Consider the following 20,173-nt stretch of genomic DNA (forward strand, 5'->3'; position numbering starts at 1 on the left):
TGGAAACAATTAATTTGATTCTAATCATAATGTTTTTTTTTTGTTTGTTTTTTTTTTAGTACAAAAAAGAAGTAATTTTTATTGGTATAATTGTGATCTCATAATATGTAGATATGGATCCAAATGGGAAAAAAAAAAAAACTTGTGAAAAGATGTCTTTCAGTTAGTCAAATAGCAAGTAGTGGAGCTCTGCAGCCATCTACTGGTTAAAGTGATAATTTTTTACTTTTAAATGGCATTTTCCAAAAGATGGGCAAAAATATTACACTAAACCATGTCAAATTATCAGTGTTATATCCATGAATGCAAGTTAGAAATGTGGGTCTTTAAGTAAATTTTACATAAAAAGCTGTTTTGTATAAAAAAGATTTTTAAATGTATATAATAAATATAAAAAAAAACTGCACAAATGTGGAGAAAAACAATAAACTGAGTAAAATTACATTTGTTCAAATTTTTTTTTTTTTACAAAATTACATAGAGATATCATTCCATTTTTTTTTTTTTTTTTATATGTGTAGATCTAGAAAGTGTTAACAACTGTACAAAGTTCCATGCCATTTGGACAAAGAGAATTTTATTTTTTTATTTTAGCAGATGTCATTTGATGTCAAAAAGACCCAGAACAGCGCACAAGGGTTAAGTTGTGTGTGACTAATCAAGTTAACTCAAGACTGTTACGGTCAACACACACACTGGGCTGATGATGGGAGAAGCAGAAGTGAAGCACAGATATATGTGTAACCTGATATACTTAATGAGTTTTCAAGATCAGACAGAAGAGAGAACTGCATTTTTTTTGTCACCTAAAAAGATAGTAACTCAATCTTTCATTTGAAATGGCATTTTTTTGTTTTTCCACCCCGATACACTCAACTAGTAATAATCATTAAAATAATTATTTTAAAATCTATTATTATTATTAAAGGTGCAGTAAGCAATTTCTGAGAAACACTGTTGATATTTGAAATCACCAAAACAAACACACCCCTAACCATCTTGACAGTTTCGCCCCCAAATTCACAAACCCGCTATGCAACACAGACACATCCCCCCTAATGCTTGGATACGCCCCTTACTGCTGATTGGCTACAAGCGAGTTTTGGTGCTCCGTCCGATCCACTTTCAACAGCATTTCTCAGAAATAGCTTACTGCACCTTTAACAACAATATAATAATTCCATGATACACACAAACAAATACACATAAAAAAAGACAAAAGACATTATGATTTGCTCAGAAACATCTTATTAAATATCTTTAGGAAGATGGAACAAAACAATTTCTGTTGTTTCTACTAACAGGAGCTCCAACGGCTGGTCCAAGAATATAGCACAATCTGCACTTTATATAGATATTTTTTCATTTATAATAGTCTCAAAGCATTGCACCTCTTTCTAAATCTATTAACATGAACAGGAAGTAATGTTAGAAAAATACAATATGAAAACAGTCTAGTTAACAAAAATATTCAAATCAAACTAAAGATTTCAAAAAAAGACAACAACAACAACAAAAAAGAAATTAAGATTTTTTTACTCAAAGTGGTGCGCTTTGCAGCATGATGGTTTAAGATTATATGCATTTTTTTCCAAACATCTTTTTATGTCTGTAAAAAACAAACTGATGTATAAAAAAACAAGAATAAAACATTACAAAGATATTACTATTGAGATAGACCAAGTATATTCTTCAGATATATCCCCTTCAAAATAACTGAAGGGGTTGTTTCTCTTTGAATCACATGCCACAATGTTATTAAGACCCATTACAACCTTTCAATCTCAGCGGATACTGGGATTCATCACGACTTCTTGTGTTACCAAAATATTCTCATATCAAAACCATAGCATCAATATTGTTTCAGTACTAATAATAATGTGAGTATTGGCCAACGAGATACTGTATATTTAACTAATCATCCTCATTACTGGACAAACAAGTATGTATATGTCACTGCCATCGAAACCTTTATGATTGACAGATAAATCAACAGCACATGATGAAAAAGGTCTTCACAAGTGGTCATATTCTGTTTTCAATAACATTACAATAAACTATTGAAGGATAAAAATGTTAGGAGATGAGGACTGACACCACTGCAAGCACTATGGGTGTGAATGGAAGGGGCTTTAGAGGCAAACGGCACACTTTCTCAGTTGCGTTCACTTTGGATTCTCAGACAGTCATTAAACAAAACTTCAGAGTGCTGACTGTTTTATAAGAAAATCTTTCAGGAACTAAAAGTGCTATAGTTATGGATTCCTTATGAGGGACATTGAGGGATTTGGATCGTAAATATTCAACTCGATTATTGTAGCACTCTGTTCCAAGTGTTCGCTAAACAGTATCCTCAAACAAGTTAAAACACTCTGTGATTGGTTCTTTTCTGTGATAACTCAGAAACATGTTTGTTGGAATGACCGACTGAGGAAGCACCAGTTATGTTGTAAATATCGTGACTGTGGAAATACAAAACGTCAATTTCTTTCTGCATCAAGCTGACCAGTTGCAACACACACACACACAGACCTTCAGCAGATCAAATCAAACATTTAGAGTGGAGAGTCACATCTCCCAATCTTACAGTCAGCAAACGATTTGCACAAAGATAGTAGACGTAGGACATATAAATAAATAAATAATTTACACACCAACAAAAGAAACTCTGCATCTAAAGTGGGTACAGTATGAGATGGCAAGCCTCTGATACAGATGCGACCATCAGATTGAGCTCTAAGTGAGGTTATCACAGAGGTGAAAGCACAACTGCACACTTTTAAATCAAGTAAGGCTCTTTCATGACCGCTGATGTCAACAGTCCATCTGAAAATGAGAGTCTCCAATGACAGTGAAGTCACAGATGCTCAACAATTGGTTTTAATTGTGTAACAATAACTGATATTGTAGATTTAAAGACTTTTTGTATTGTATGTGTTACTGTAAAGATCATCTGTAAACAAAAAAAATTGAAAAACTTTATACTAGGACAACTAAATATGAATGAATATTGTGATAATGGAGTATAAAGGCCAATTCGACAAACGCTGATCAACGCGGACAATCAGCAGATTACGGTACGTCGCTTCTCAAACATTTCGCGACTCGGAAAAGGTGATTGAAGACGTTCAATGGGGTAACGCACGGATCCGTCAAAACCCGCCGAAGTGTCTTGCCACTGGTCGCCGTCTGTCGGTGCAGTGTGAATTGGCCTTAAAAAGAACTATCCCTTTAATAGGATCTATACAGTCTATCCCATCATCGCCCAAAAACAAACCACATCTGCAGTGCTTGTGGGATCTACATTTGAAACCACGTTCACTTGAAAAGTAGTGAGGAAGTGCCATCAATAATCAAATAAATGACAGACCAAAAATGTGGCGCCCAAATAGGGCTCAATAGTTTCCGACAAAAATAAAAATGCCATATTTCAATGGGACTGCCTGAGTGCAACCATCAAGTTTTTTCCTTCCTTCTTTTAAAAACCACGCACTGACTATACATTCGTCTTCCGTGTCATTTTACCTACTGCATAGCTATCTGCCTAGTGTACACCTCTGAAACTTGCAATCGTTACAATTTCGAGGTGGCAAAGAACAGTATTTATTACTGGTGATAAGAAACGCCCCCTTCAACATGATCTATTTTTCAAAATAGCAGCTAACTAATGACATGGCTAAAACAGAAATTTGTATGAATGAATCTTTTTCCTTACATTTAAGGCATTGGGACTTGCACATTTGGAAGCAAGACTCGGACACTGGAAGTTAAATTAGGAACAAGCAAACTACATTTTGTGCGTTAATTCAAGCAGTGCAATTCAAACATAAAGCACAATAACCTTGCATCACTACTAGCTCCACTCGCTTTAACGGGATCCAGAACTGTGCCATGCATAAAGCGAGTATGGGCATGTTTGTGTGTGTTGTGAATGTGAAGGTGTGTGACAGCGGCCACTGCGTGCACGCAGGCACTCATTAGTACGCCATTTAATTTCAAACACATCCAATTATCTACACATCGATGCTTTGTGCAGACGGAGCGGTGCAGGTCAGCCAAAAAAGGAACACTGATATTGGAAATTTGGTAGATTTTCCATCTATCAAGTCTCTGTTGTCATATCCTCCCACACAGAAAGAGATGAACAAGGACACCCTGCATTGCATCCACTCGCTGTTGTCATGGAGACACCTTCAGATGAGCTCCCAAGATGCTGCGCTGTCAGAGTTTTCAGCAGCCGTATTAACATATAGAAACCAACTTTAGTGTTGATGACAAACTTGATGAGTGAATCAAAACGGGTAGAGTTTTTAAAGGATTGTGGGATGAGAAGAGTTTATAGCTGGCTGTTCATTAAGGGACCGGACTGTAGATTTCACTGACTGGGAGGAATGAAGCTTTGTGGCGACCATCTAAAAACCTACCGGTGCTAAACACTATACCCCACTTTCTCCCAGTTCAGGCTTTGTTGGCATTTCGTCCTCTCTCCTGTCGTGGCGCTCGTGGCAGCTGCGGGTAAAGACGCTCCATTGGTAGCCAGTGAAAGTGGGGCTGATTGGGATGTATTTGAAAATGCGATGGCGCCGCAGGAAGTCCATACCAAAAGGAAGGTCGTAGGACTCCATTCTTTCCCGTTTAGATGTGCTGCTTCTACGATTCATCTTACGGATGCCCCTTTCCTCCGGGGTGCCTGGAATAATATAGAAACACAATGAACTAAAGCATGACCAACAAGAGAAAAAAAAAACGTTTCGAAAATTTTTACAATTTATTTATTTTTTTGCTTCATTGGAATGGGATGACACTTGGTGACTTGTTTCATTAGCTATGTGAAAACACAAAAAATCGTGGACATGATTTGGATATGTTAAAGGGTACAAAAAAAAAAAAAAAAAAAGAAGTCACACTTGGCTTCTTCGTGGTCTAAAATGACCAACATAAAAATACGTACAAATAGAGCTTCAGACAACAGTTTTTTACGAGTGTATTATGAGATTGGCACCTACCAGGAATAGTATTATCCAGCACAAACGCCACAGAACCTCCAACAAACATGGCAGTTGTAAGCAGAACGTTCAGCACCTGATCTATCTGCACTATACCTATGACAGAAGAAAAAAATAAGAATGCTTACATTGTTCCTCATGTAATCATTTCCCATAAAAGTATGCATGTATTCGTGTTTGGGCATCTACCAGTGACAAGGGGGTTTTCTTTGAGGTAGCTGGGCAGCACCAGGCCAAAGAAGATGGAAAAGCCAAGGACAAACAGGTTGCGGGACGAGTTGAGATCCACAAACTGCAGGTTGGAAAGGCCAACGGCGGTGATCATGCCGAACAGCGTGCAGAACAGCGCTCCCAGAACTGGGTCCGGCAATGATGCGAATAGAGCACTGAATTTACCCACCATACCTAGCAGTAGCATCAGTGCTGCACCATACTGAATAACCCGCCTGCTGCCCACCTACACAATAAAACACACACAGAGAGAAGAAACGCACTCATTTACATTTTATGCATTAGGATGTCAAAGCAATGGTTGTCAATTATGGTTAAAGGTTCTCAAAATCAGGTCTCAAAGATCATGTTCTGTGCAGTTTGATGTCACTGATCTATTAAATTATTTGACAATCACACAAATGACAACAAAAACACTGTTATTTATATAGAGTAACAACTGAAAACCTGTTAAATGATAACCTGTCAACTGAAATATACAAAAGTTTGGGATGTATATGATTTTTAATGTTCAGGTGAGTCTCTGATGCTCACCAAGGAAGTAATTATTTGAAAAAATACAGTAAAACAGTAATATTATGTGAAATATTACTACAATTTAAAATGTTTTCTCTACTTTAATACATTTTAAAGTGTAATTTATTTCTGTGATGGCAAAGCTGAATATTCAGCATCATAACTTCATTACTTTGTGACTTCATTAAAATCATTAAAATATTCTGATTTGCTGCTCAAGAAACATTTATTATTATTGTTGATGTTGATACAGTTGTGCTGCTATTATATTTTTGAGGAAAACCTGATGAATTTTTTTCAGGATTCTTTGATGAATAAAAATTTATTACTAAATATTTTGTAACATTATACATGTTTTTATTGTCTTTTTTGTCAATTTATTGCATCCTCAAAGAATAAAAGTATTCATTTCTTTAGAAGAAGAAAAAAAACCTTTACCCCAAACTTATTAATGGTAGTGTGTCCATGAACAAGCTGATATTTAGTTCATTCTTAAACTGCTGCAGTTAATGCGTCATCACAAATGATAATTGTGCAACTGTAAAATCAAGGTAGAGGGCTCATTAGAAGTAGTAGAATGTGTGATAAATAGTTCCCATGGGAATAGCCCTGTGGGGGTACATAGCCGGTCAGAGCTTATTTCTTTAATGAAGTTCACTGGCAACTCAAGAGCTGCTCTCTTCAGCATTTACGGTCTTTAGGGTGCCAATGATGCAGTGCAGTAACACGCTGCTATGTGCTGTGTGGCACATGGGCTGTTCACTGAATGTGCTTTTACCACGCCAAGCACTGTCGATGGTGAAACTGGTTTACAAGTCAAGATAGTGCCATTTTGTTTTCCTTCGTTGTAAGTAAATGCACAAAATGGGGGGGGGCAGTCGTGGCCTACTTGTTAGAGAGTCGGACTTGTAACCCCAATGTTTCTGGTTTGATTCTCAATACAGGAAGGAAAAATGCAGGTGGGGGAGTGAATGAACAGCACTGCCACTGAGCAAGGCACCTAACCCCAAATCGCTCCCTGGGCGACACAGCAAATGGCTGCCCACTGCTCTGGGTGTGTGTGTCCACGGTTTGCAGTGTGTGTCTTCACTACTCACTGCTCCTAATGTGTCTGCACTAACTTGAATGGGTTTAATGCAGAGGACAGATTCTGAGTACGGGTTACAATTCTTGGCCTTCACGTCACAAAAGAAGAGAGGGTGAATAGGAAAAGGTCCTACTTTTGTGATGCCCAGCACTCCGATGTTTGGGCTAGAAGACGTGGAGCCATTTCCTGTCCCAAAAACGCCATCAAGGACACAGGAAATGCCCTCCATAAAGATCCCTCTGTGGAAAAAGAGATTCCATTATGGGAATGTGGAACAAATTAGATTAGGACAGTAAAACATGCTAGATGTCTCATCAGTTTTTATATCACGTGCTACTGTGTCTTTGTGTTGTACCTGTTAATGGCATGTATAGGTGGAGGAGGGGCACAGGAGAGACGGGCACAGGCGTAATAGTCTCCAATGGACTCTATGATACTGGCAACCACAGCACTCAGCATCCCAATCACCCCTGCTGCTGACACTGTAGGCAACCCCCACTGGACTAGAACACACAATCAGTCACACAAAGCATGTTAGTATACAGAAATACCTATAGAGGGATTATTTAATATATTATATTCACAAATATGCTCATACATTGGACTGCTGTAACACACAGAAGCTCTTCTCCAAAACCTAGTGAGCTCCCTACATAGGCAGCATCTTAAATGTCATGGAGCAACCTATGTAGCGAATAACTCTACATGCCACACTGGCTCAACAACAAATGATTTCAATAGAATTTGGTGTTAGCATGTTGCTAAGTTATGATACTTTAATGAGCACAAAAGTAATTAGAAAACAAAATATTGTATAAAACACCATCTTTATTTACACTAGTCATTTTTATTGACAATTTTCAGTATTGAAGGAAATCATTTTCCTGCCTGCCATTAGATTTTTTATTTTTCTTAGCTTGCAGTGTATTATAGGATTGTCTTTACCATGTGAGGTTGCCTTATAATTTCCCTTGTAAAAAAGAAGTGCACTTATACTATTTTAAGTACACTACAAGTGCACATTAAATGCAGTTAAGTATACTTTTAAAACAATGTACTTAAAGATAATATTACTGAAATAAGAGGACAATTAAGAGTACATTCTTGACTGTTTCTAGTACACATTTAATTAATGTCTTGTATTAATGTCAAATTAGATCAACACATTCATGCACACACATAGTTTCACTATATTAGTTAGGACATTGCATAGACTTCCACTGATTTTATATATGAGAATAATATACCCAGGGGTGTCCAAACTTTTTTTTTTAAAGGGGACCAGATTCGATGTTGTGGACAGGCCTGGGGGGGCGGATACTTGCCCTTCATTATATATTATATATAAACATATATGTATGTATGTATATACACACACACACTCACTGTATATTATATATTAATCATACACACACACACACACTTACAGGGGTAGGGTATCTTAAACCAGGGAGCGGCTGCCAGGATGCCCTGTCGAGCATCTGTTCGGGCGTAGAATCCATATTTGCCCTTCTCAGGAGGAAACACGTCAGTCACCGTGAAGATGAAACACAGAAACCATGACACAAGGATAGCCATGATGATCTACAGAGAGAAAGAAAGAGAGAAAAACCCAACAACTTAAAAAAAGTAACCCAGACTTTTGAACAAAAAGCCAGACATGTTATCCAACCTCGTTCACTAGCCTTCACAACAGCAGACAACACTGAACGAATCATCATTATCAAGGATCAATCTGTGTCTATTTTGGCTTGCCTCTATCTGCCTCCCACGCTCCGTTTCATTGCCATGTCATTGTCTGCTGTGCTTCCATTTAAAAACCCAAGCCAAAAAGACTTCATCTCTGAAACAGCATGGCAATTACGGCTGTCATCAGAGCTGACGGCGGATTACGAGCGCTGCCAAGGGTCTGAAAGTGCCAACTCATGCTACTGGGAACTGGAGACACCAGACTGCTAATGATCATGATAATTCCATTCATGGTAATGTGGATCACTTTGGAAATAAAAGAAGCAATAAACTGATTCTTGACATCTGGAACAAAATATGTCTCACAAATTTACCTGCCAATAGATAAAAAAAAGCAACATTTGCACAGTAAAATTAATCAGAGATGATCGCTTGAACATAAAAAAAAAACAAAAAAAAACAGGAAATATCATATCCTAATTTCAGCTGCTATGAGGTTCTGGTGTTTTATTATTGTTTGTAATTATTCTCATATTTTCTAATACAAATTATGGCACTGAAAAAAAATTCCTTTAAATTTATATTTATATATACATACGTATGTACGTGTACGTGTGTGTGCATGTGTGCATATATATATATATATATATATATATATATATATATATATATATATATATATATATATATATATATATATATATATATATATATATATATATATATATATATATATATATATATATATATATGCACACATGCATATATATAGGGTATAAATGTGTATGTATATATATGCATGTATATAGATACATACATATACACACATATATACATATACACATACACAGAGAACCTGTTAGAAGTTTAAAAACATTACTTTTGTTTACGTTTTTGAAAGAAATACATATAATTTATTCCTGTGATGCAAAGCTGAATTTTCAGCATCATTACTCCGGTCTTTGGTGTCACATGATCCTTCCGAAATCATTATAATACAGATCTGCTGCTCAATAAACATTTCTTATATTATTGTCAATGTTGAAAACAGTTTGCTGCTTAGCATTTTTGAGAGAAAAAAAGAGAGAAATTAATACTTTTATTCATTAAGGATGCATTAAATTGATCAAAAGTGACAGTGAAGACATTTATAAAGTTACAAAAGAGTTCCGTTTAATAAATGCTTTAATAAAATGTAATAAATTGATTTAATGAATGCAAATAAATGCGATTCGTTGAATTTTCAATTCACAGAATCCTGAAAAAAGTATCACCATTTTCAAAAAAATATTAAGCAGCAAAACTGTTTTCAAAATTGCTAATAAGAAGAAATGTTTCTAGAATGATTTCTGAAGGATCACGTGACACTGAAAACTGGAGTAATGATGCTGAAAATTAAGCTTTGCATCACAGGCATAAATTACATTTTAAAATATATTAAAAAGGAAAAAAAATTTATATGTTTCTAAACAAAACAAAAAAGCATGTTTCCATTGACAGGTACCGTGTATATATTCTCTACATCTTTAAGAGCTTTCTTATCTTGGATTAATGTGGAGAAACTCACTGGGAACATCTTGAACAGCTGCAAACGGTAAGACGTCCAGCCTTTTTTAGATTTGTAGATGGGGAGCGGCAACTGGATGTTACGAGCGTACTGAGAGAACAGCAGCACCAGGAATATGGTTCTGTTTAAAAGAGCGGAGAGAGGGTTTACACGCCGAGTCCACAGGCCCAAAGATTGGTTACATACACAGCCAAACGTGTTTGTGTGCAGGCCGTACTCACAGCATGGCAATGCCCCAGTGTTTGCCTGCCCTCTCTCCAGCAGCCTGGAAGCCAGAGAGGCCGATGAGAGTGACAGTAGGCGTGATGGTGAGCGGCCCGATGTACTTCAACAGGACACCCGGCAAACCTAAGGCCCCTATGACCACCTCGATTAGAGACGAGACTATTATAGCACCCTGGATCTACAGAGAGGGAGAGAGAAAGTAAATCTAATCATACAAACAATCTAAAAGAACCAAACAAAGAAGAAAAAGAGAGGAATTTACAATAAAAGTGGTAAAGGTTAAAAGCCATTAAGGTGGAAAAGTGACATTGACACAGTCCTCCAGACAACGTAATGCTCCATTTAATCGAATTCAGCTCAAGTTGCTTAATCTTCATGTCAGCCACGGTTTAGACCAAAATCAATATTAAATCTGTTTACACAAGTCTCTTAAAAGACAGACAAAGAAACAAAAAAACAAGCAAAAATGTATGTAGCATTCATACCTCAGAAGCAATATTTATAGTGGCCTCTACGAGTATTTGAACACTTGTTACTGCATTACTTCAAAAGAAGGTCTGGGTCTACAGTTATTCCTTTTATTTTATTTGAGCGTTAATTACATTTTATTGCTATATTTAAGTTATATGCACATTATTATATAATTGTTTATACTAGTTACAGTATATCTTAATTTACAGAAATTTCTATTTCAAATAAATGCTGTTCCTCTGAATATTAATAAAAATATTCTCACAAAGATATTAAGCAGCACAACTGTTTTCAACATTGATAATATCCATCCATCCATCCATCCATCCATCCATCCATCCATCCATCCATCCATCCATCCATCCATCCATCCATCCATCCATCCATCCATCCATCCATCCTATCCTCTGTAGGGTCATGGGAAAATAGTAGTGTTATTTTAAATAGTTTTCTTTCACAATATTACTGCTTTCATTGTATAGATCAAATCAATGCAGTTGGTGAGCATAAGAGACTTCATTCAATAGCATTTAAAAAATAAATAAAAAGTAGTTGCAGGAATAAAGTGACTTTGACCAGGGCCAGATTGTTATGGCAAGGCGACTGGGTCAGAGTATCTCTGAAATGGCAAGGCTTGTGGGTTGCTCCCAGTCAGCAGCGATGAGAATATACTAACAGTGGTCCGAGAAGGGGCAAAAACCAGCGACAGGGTGTTGGGCGCACAAGGCTTGTTATCGATGCAAGGGCAACGAAGGCTATCCCGTCTGGTCTGAGCCAACGATAATGATGGTCATGGGAGGAATGTGTTACAACACACAGTGCATCACACTATGATGAGCCCTGTCCGCCGTCAAAAGTGCCTTCAATGGGCACCAGAGCGTCGAAACTGGATCTTAGAGCAGTGGAAGAAGTTTGCCTTGTCCGGTGAGTCCTGATTTATTTTACAGGAGGGAGTGTGATGCTCTGGGTAATGTTCTGCTGGGAAACTCTGGGTTCGGCCATGCTACTGTAGCCCAAGACTGGTTGCCCACTGAAGCTAAGCATGGCTGAGCCTGGTCAGTACCCGGATGGGAGACCTCCTGGGAAAACTAGGTTGCTGCTGGGTCCTAACACCTCAGTATAGCGATGGGACACTATACTGTAACAAGCACAGGCCTTCGGATGAGACGTTAAATCGAGGTCCTGACTCTCTGTGCTCATTAAAAATCCCATGACACTTATCGTAAAGAGTAGGGGTTTAACCCCGGTGTACTGGCCACATTCCCTCCATTGGCCCTTATCAATCATGGCCTCCTAATAATCCCCATCAACTGAATTGGCTCTATAACTCTCTCTTCTCTCTCTACCTATAGCTGGTGTGTGTTGAGCGTTCTGGTGCCTTTGTTCTGTGGCTGCCGTCACATCATGCAAGTGGATACTGCACACTGGTGGTGGTTGAGGAGAGATCCCCTGATATGATTGTAAAGCGCTTTGGGTGTACAGCCATACATAGGAAATGTGCTATATAAATGCCTCATTCATTCATTCATTCAGGATAGCACCTAGAGTTCCACAATCCCATGGAGCAATCCTGTTAAAACCCACTATAGACCTTAACTTTCCACTTTATTTCATTAGTTTCACACCAGTTCCTCTATCGGTTTTACGTTCCTCATTAAATACTTCTGTTCTGATCTCTTTCGTTCTCTGTTTTAACACACCTCTCGTATCCTGGGGTACCAGATGTCTTCTGTGTGTGGCAGCTCTGTGGCATTTAATACAGAAAAACCTGTAGAGAAACATGACAATCCGATTACTGACTGAGAAGGTACACGAGTGTGTGCAGGATTTATTCTTTTTAAGTCCTGAAAAAAAAAAGAAAAGTCAAAAAGAATACTTTACGCTTGAGGTTGACAAAAATGATCTCTTGATATTTTGGGGGATTTTGTCAATAATAATAATAATAATAATAATAATAATAATAATAATAATATATTTTGGTAACACTTTTTATTTTACAGTGTCCTTGTTACATATGTTACATGTACTTACCATAGCAATAACAGTAAATTATGCATAATTACATGCAACTAACCCTCAACCAAATCATAATCCTACCCTAACCCTATAGTAAGTACATGTAGTTAATTAATATTACTCAGTACTTAAATATATAATTACACTCCAACAATGACACCTTAAAATAAAGTGTTACCTATATTTATTACGGAGTGTGTTTTTGAGCTGGTTTAGACCTGTCCTGGACAGCTGACTGCTGACTGAAGATAATTATCCTTTAACATTCTATTAGCAAACACCGTCGCACACCTGCAGGTGATAGGTGGGTGGGAAAAAAGACCAAATTAGTAGGTCAAAAAATCTACAAGAATACAAGGAACTCCCGCACACTATCAGGTACTTGCAAATGAGTATCAAAATGTTATTAGCAACGTTTCGGTCTCACGACCTTCATCAGGGATCCTTTAATATCCTGAAATCGACTTTTTCATAAAGGGGCAATATTTAAGACATGGGGCAAGACTTTTTAATGCAAGTGGGAACCCATGTGTGTGTGACATGTACCTGTTGTGTTACATTTCCACTTTTCCAGTGAAAGGATGGCTCTTGATGGGGCGAGAAATGCAAAAGCACTAGCTTGGAACAATGGAAGCCTGGAGGCAAAACACACACAAAAACACAAATCAAATCACAAGAACACTTAAAAACAACAACAACAACAATAACAACAACACTCTTGTGCCTTAGAAGCATCTATTAGGTGTGGCTAACAAGAAAAGCTTTTAACCCCATCATGAGGTCACTCCCCTGAATCAATGATAATCCACCAATCCATCAGAACAAAACAGTTTGGAACTCTTCAGCTACTGTTCCTAAACACTTATCAACAATACTATTTACAATTGACCATGTAATATGGGATGAAATTTCACAAACTGACTTACTGCAAAGGTAGCACCCTATCACAGTACCACGCTTGGATTCACTGAGCTCTTCAGAACGACCCATTTCCCCCCACAAATATTTGTAAAAGCACACTATAAAAAAGTAATTTCAACTTAAAATACATTAAACTGGCTGAAAAAATAGTTGAATCTTGTATAACTTATAAAAAAAGTAGAAAATTGCTTAACTTATTTTGATGAGTTGAAGCAATGTAAAAACATATGTTGTCATAACTTATTGATTTAAAAAAAAAAAAATTACAGTGCAGTGTGCATGGCTATCCTCTGGCAACGGGTCTGACAAAAAAACAAAACAAAAAAAAAACATGAATTAATCATTAAGAGGTGTGTCCCAAACCATTTGTCCATATAGTTTATATACAGATCTGCTTGTGGATATCTAGTTAACTTTCTATTTAGCAACTCAAACAAATATTTTCAAAGATTTATGCCACTAACATGACACTGGCAAATCCCCTGAATACAAATATGCAGAATACAGCAAAATTACTTTTTAGAAAATGTAGAAACATTGAGAAAACTAGCGTAATAACTAAAGCCAGCAGAGAAATTAGTTTGTGAATTGATACATATTCATTGTAATGCTCATGAATGAGACATTTAGTGGCTTTGCTCAAACCACTAGATGTCTCCACACACACTTCTCACACTGTCACTGATGTGGCTTCGAAGTCTACAAAACAAGGCCAAACTCTCGCTCTCATTCTTTTCCCCCTTATCTTTACATACGAACACTAAAGTAAAATGTTGTGCAATCATGATAATAAACATGGCAACTTAAAGAAAAAACATGTTTTACAAAAAGCTAATATTTAATACAATAATACAGATTATATTTAAAAAGGTTTGCATTATGTGTGTCCAAATAAACAGAGAATGTTTAAGGTCAAAAATCTATTCTTTATGATTAAAGCGTTTAATCAGATGTAACATGCATCAGGTATCAGTAGTGCAGTGTTATTTTAGTATCATTAATAGTTTTTGTTAAGATTTTAAATTAGATTTCATATTTTCTGTTTTATATTGATTTTAGTTAAAGTTTTATCATTTTGTTGTGTTTTTTTTTAAACGTGTATATAGTTTTGATTTACTTATTTATTTGTTTTAGTACCTAACTAAATTGTGAAATTTTACCTCAGCAACTAGCTCAAATAAAATAAGTTTAAGGTTCTTTTTTGTATTATTTTATTTGAGTGTTTTATTTGATTTAATAATTATTTTTGTCTGAATGTTTTTTTTTTATGGTTTTAGTTTTATTTAATGATAATAACCCATGCCCCAGGCACAAAAAACACGCTGTATGGAAATATATAAGTTAATATAAAGGCAGAACATAAAGACCGCTCCCATACAGTGACTTGGCACACAGGTCTGACGGCAACACTTGCCCAGTCCTTTCAACTCTTATCTTCCTCTCATTTCCCTTTTTTTGGTCACTTGCTCAGGTTTCCCTGGAGACAGCATGTTCCACGAGCAAGTGACGTCAGAACAGAGGGATCAAATGCGCAAGAAAGACATCAGACGGCCCTCTTACACATCGGGCAAAGTGGCCACAAAAGAACATTGAGTGCAAGACAGAACAGGCCACGTCTAAATGTCTTTATGACATGAACAGCCTAAAGGATCAGACCTCTACAGATACTCACCCTCCCCATCCTGTAATATAGACGGTGTCTGTTCCAGATTCCTTATACCCGTACACTGCCAATTCATGCTTCCCTGTTGGGGTTTTATGTCACATAAAACTGTATTGCGCCATAAATTGCATTAAAGTGAATTACAGCAGCAAAACATCAATAGTGGTAACTTACGGAGGAAATAACAGTTTCCTGAATTGCTGTGATTTATGCTTTATATTTTGGTACGGGCTTAAACATATCCAAATCACTGCTTATTTTATAAGGGACCAGCATGTACTCGTTTGTTTTAACAATCCTTATTCAAATCAGAGGTGAGGCCACATAAGGGCAATGGAGGTGCTGGACATTCCACATTGATCTACCCAGCGTCTACTGGTTTGCAAATTATATGAATATACAAAATAACTAAGAAACTGAATTTTGTCAGCACATTTATTGAATCATGTTTTCTGTTTAATATTTACAATAACCGTTAAAAAGTTTGTGGTTGTTATGCTTTGTTATAAATCTCTTATGCTCACCAAGGCTGCATTTATACAGTAAAAACAGCACTATTGTGAAATATTATTGAAATATTACTCAAATGTTAAATGCTAAATCAAAAAAAAAACAAACAAAAAAACAAACACTTGTTTAATATTTTTTCAATGCAAAGCATCATTACTCCAGTCTTCTTCAGTGTCACATGATCCTCCAGAAATCATTCTAACATGCTGATTTGATGATCAAGAAACATTTATGCTTATCATTCATTTAGAAAACAGTTGTTCGGCTTAATATTTTTGTGGAGGATTTTTTTTAAGGATTCTTTCATGACTAGAAGGTTAAAAAGAACAGACTTTATGTGAAATACATTTTTTTTGTGTGATGTGACATTATAAATGTCTTTATAATTAATGCTACAACAGTTATTGGTCAATATCGGAGATCAGTATCAGGCGATATTGGATATGACTGTGAATTTCAAATTAAAATGATAAAATTTTTATATATTGGGCATGTATTGGCCAAAACATGAAAATACTACATACGTACATTTAGAAACAAATTTAATAGCAAACCATAGGCCTATAGGCTAAGGAAACGTAAGAGAAGGAACAGAACAGAAGTCCAACCAATTTCAGCCTGGAACACAGATTTAAATCTCACATTGTGTCCCTTCCTCATTCTCAAGCCACACTTAACAGCACCAGTTTGCCTAAATTGTAGCACTATAAAGAGCTGAAGGCCTTCATTACCGAGTGATTAAAGATCCTGAAAGATCCACAGATGACCACAGCTAAAATTGAACTGACCTCCTGCTACACAACTGAGAGTTGGATTTTGTTCCAACAAAAGCAGCTCTTCAAAAAATGTAACCGTAAACTTTAATTGGAGAAGAGAATGTATTTAAGAGTGCACGCACGCATGCTCTACGCACCTTGTAAGAGTTTGTGTCTTAGGCTGGATTTGTGTTAAATCACAGCCAATGAAAAAAACAAGGAAAAAAAAAAACTTTATGCAACAGGAACGCCCTTCCTCTTCACAGAACTGAGTGAAATATTTCCAAATCTAGGTTACTGGGTCACTTCACTTTCAGAAGGAGGGACGAAAGGGAAATAAAGACAGAGATCAGAATAACAGAATGTAAGGTGGAGGAACAACAGGGAGGAAAAAACTGACAAAGTACAAAGCATTGTACGAAACAACAATATAGTCAAAAGAGGAATAAAAAGAGACTACTGTTTTTTTTTCTTTGCATATATTATGGAAATGCACACTGAACTGTCAAAAGACTAAAAAACATCTAGCTTTTTTAGCCATATGAGCCAGCTCTACTGTATTTAAGAGTAGGATTATATCATGAGATAACATGTCATGATACATGCCCAGACATACACAGAAAAAAAACTAACTACAGCATTAAAGACTTCAACTTAGTTCACCTTTGTCAGGTCATGACGTTTGTGCCATTGTTCTGACTTGCCTACCCAACCCACAATAACAAGACATCCTATACTGCGCAACGTACTAATAATGTGCTTACATTGTAAACAGGCAGTTTTACGATGACAATTCGAATGACAGGCCAGTGTCAAAGCTGAGATTCTCCACTGATGTCTTGACTGTGGTCAGATTGCTCTACAGTAGGGATCACACTGGTAAATAAACTTGTGACAACACCGTTATTGTGGGCATCAGTGGGTATCAATAGGTATTGAAATTGGTATCGAGATATGGAAATCACTTTTGAATGTGCGCTCGCTTATCACTTTCGCAATCAGGAGCTGTGATAGCCAGGCTTTATGCCACACAATTCTTATACATTAATCTTTGCATTGATCAACAAGTAAAAGGATATTACTATATTGGTTTGGTTTAAGATCTTTGTTTGTCATTGTACGGAGTCAGTGCACAGGCTTAGCTATTTGGCTTAAGGTTAAAACATTAAAACCAGATAAAATTGGCTCATTTTGTTGAAAGTTCATTTTGTAATTAAGATGACATTAAAATGTTTAGTACCTGGTTTGTAGTGGGAATGGACCAGCCTAGTGACAGAGATTCAAACAGGAAGTTGATCTGTTTTTATGGGAATTCTAAAGGAAGTGAGAATGTACCAACTTTGATGTATTAGAGGGGACATGTTGGATTCACAGGTTGGTTCACTTCCTGTTTCGAATGCGCATGCGTCGCGTCTGAGCGCGTTGTTGTCTTTGGAGCTCCATCGATTGATTTATAATTCTTGATTTCTCTTTAAACTCACTTACAACGAACATTTTCTACTTTTCCTCACCTCATAGTTATAACGCGGATTGTTGAGCAGACGCGTCTCAAGCCTTGTGATCCAACGCTGGATACTCTTATAGGTTACGTCCGTGGATCACGGCTGAACGCGTCTTCTCCGCACTCATTTAAGTTACAAACAAACATTTTTTCGCCTATCGTGCGTCTACTCTACACCCGTACCACTGAAAAGACGGATTATATCCAAGACTTAAGCCATAAATTAGTATTAATATTGATAGCACCACTGGTAGCGTCGTTGCTAACTTAACTTACTGTCCATCTGTTAAAATGGCGAATATATCAGATGCAAGTAGTCTACCTTTTGGTGCAGGTGAGGACACATTTGAGCTGCACGCGGTGCAGTCTGAGCTGGAAGCTGTTGAGAAACAGATCCACGACCTTTTAGTAAGAAAAGCCGAGCTGATAGACCGGCGTTTGGCTCTCGAAACATCACGTGCCGAGGCACACAAATCAGAGATTAATGTTACTAACCCGCTGACTCCGACCTCGTCTACTCCGTGCGTTCCTCAACATCGGTCCCGAACGTCGAGGTCGCGATCAGCCATGGTCTCGTTCACTCCGGCTCCAACATGCCATCACGAAGCCTGGATTTTTCCGCAGCGGAAGTCGCGAGTCAGGTCTAGACCAAGAAAACTCTCTCCGACCCTCCCGGTTTTCGAGATATCCACACAAAACCGCTTCTCCCCTCTTCGCGAAACAGAACGCGATGCTGTGATCATCGGCGATTCCATCGTTCGACACGTACACGTTACGTTAAATAAAAGTAAGGTGCATAGTCACTGCTTTCCTGGTGCTCGTGTTTCTGAAATCGCTGCTCACGTTCCCGAGATTCTGAACGAGCGCGTCGGAACCGTTGTCCTGCACGCGGGAGGGGCCGACATCAGACTGCGCCAGACGGAGGTTCTGAAGAAAGACTTCAGGAATCTGATCGATACGGTACGCAGCACATCGCCTGATATAACGATTATTGTGTCAGGACCGCTTCCCACGTATCGACTAGGTCATGAAAAGTTTAGTAGATTATTTGCGCTTAATGAATGGTTAATGTCATGGTGCAATGAGCAGAAACTTCTCTTTGTAAATAATTGGAATCTGTTTTGGGAGCGTCCTAGGCTTTACCGTGCTGATGGCTTACACCCAAGCAGATTCGGATCGGATCTTCTGTCAGATAACATCTCCAAAATGTTAAATACCTTTTGACTAGTAAACAAAAGTCCAAATCATAGTCTCTGCTGCACCAATTTAACTGATATAAATAGTGTAGAACATTGCATAGAAACTGTGTCTATTCCTCGTTTAGTGAGATCAAATCATAAATCTACTGCAGGATCTAGAAAAAATCTAATTGTTATTAAACCAGAAAATGTTGCTATTGGTAATCAAAAACAATTTTTAAAGCTAGGTCTTCTAAACATTAGATCACTCACACCTAAGGCAGTTATTGTAAATGAAATAGTCACAGATAATAGCTTCGATGTATTTTGCCTTACTGAAACCTGGCTTAAACCAAATGATTATTTTGGTTTAAATGAGTCTACTCCAGCAGGATACTCCTATAAGCATGAGCCCCGTCTGAATGGTCGTGGCGGCGGTGTTGCAACAATCTATAGAGATTTTCTCAATGTTACTCAGAAAACGGGTTATAAGTTTATTTCATTTGAAGTACTTGTACTAAATGTTACGCTCTTAGATGTTCGAAAAACATCCCTATTATCTCTAGCCTTGGCTACCGTATATAGACCGCCTGGGCCTTACGCTGATTTCCTAAAAGAGTTTGCAGATTTTCTCTCAGACCTATTAGTTAACTTCGATAAAGCATTAATTGTTGGAGACTTTAATATCCATGTAGATAATCAAAATGATGCGTTAGGGGCTGCGTTTACAGATTTATTAAACTCCTTTGGGGTCAAGCAAAACATTACCGGACCGACTCATCGATTTAATCATACACTCGATTTAATTATATCACATGGAACCGATCCAACCGATAT

The 20,173-nt window shown here is 37.3% G+C and overlaps 1 protein-coding gene across 1 annotated transcript in view; it reads right to left on the reverse strand.

Moving 5' to 3' along the window:
* Positions 1-1,227: 1,227 nt before the first annotated feature.
* Positions 1,228-20,173, reverse strand: part of slc23a2 (solute carrier family 23 member 2) — a 53,266-nt gene continuing 34,320 nt past the window's right edge. The window contains exons 6-15 of the mRNA XM_081349978.1: positions 13,355-13,443; positions 12,493-12,560; positions 10,318-10,499; positions 10,097-10,217; positions 8,268-8,424; positions 7,196-7,343; positions 6,974-7,079; positions 5,196-5,463; positions 5,007-5,102; positions 1,228-4,690 (exon numbers count right to left, since the gene is read on the reverse strand). Of these exons, the coding sequence (XP_081206104.1) occupies positions 4,437-4,690; positions 5,007-5,102; positions 5,196-5,463; positions 6,974-7,079; positions 7,196-7,343; positions 8,268-8,424; positions 10,097-10,217; positions 10,318-10,499; positions 12,493-12,560; positions 13,355-13,443 (1,489 nt within the window). The 3' untranslated portion in view covers positions 1,228-4,436. The remainder of the gene's footprint in view (positions 4,691-5,006; positions 5,103-5,195; positions 5,464-6,973; positions 7,080-7,195; positions 7,344-8,267; positions 8,425-10,096; positions 10,218-10,317; positions 10,500-12,492; positions 12,561-13,354; positions 13,444-20,173) is intronic.

The sequence above is a fragment of the Scardinius erythrophthalmus genome, assembly GCF_964197995.2.
Source record: "Scardinius erythrophthalmus genome assembly, chromosome: 20".
In the NCBI taxonomy this organism is placed as follows: domain Eukaryota; kingdom Metazoa; phylum Chordata; class Actinopteri; order Cypriniformes; family Leuciscidae; genus Scardinius; species Scardinius erythrophthalmus.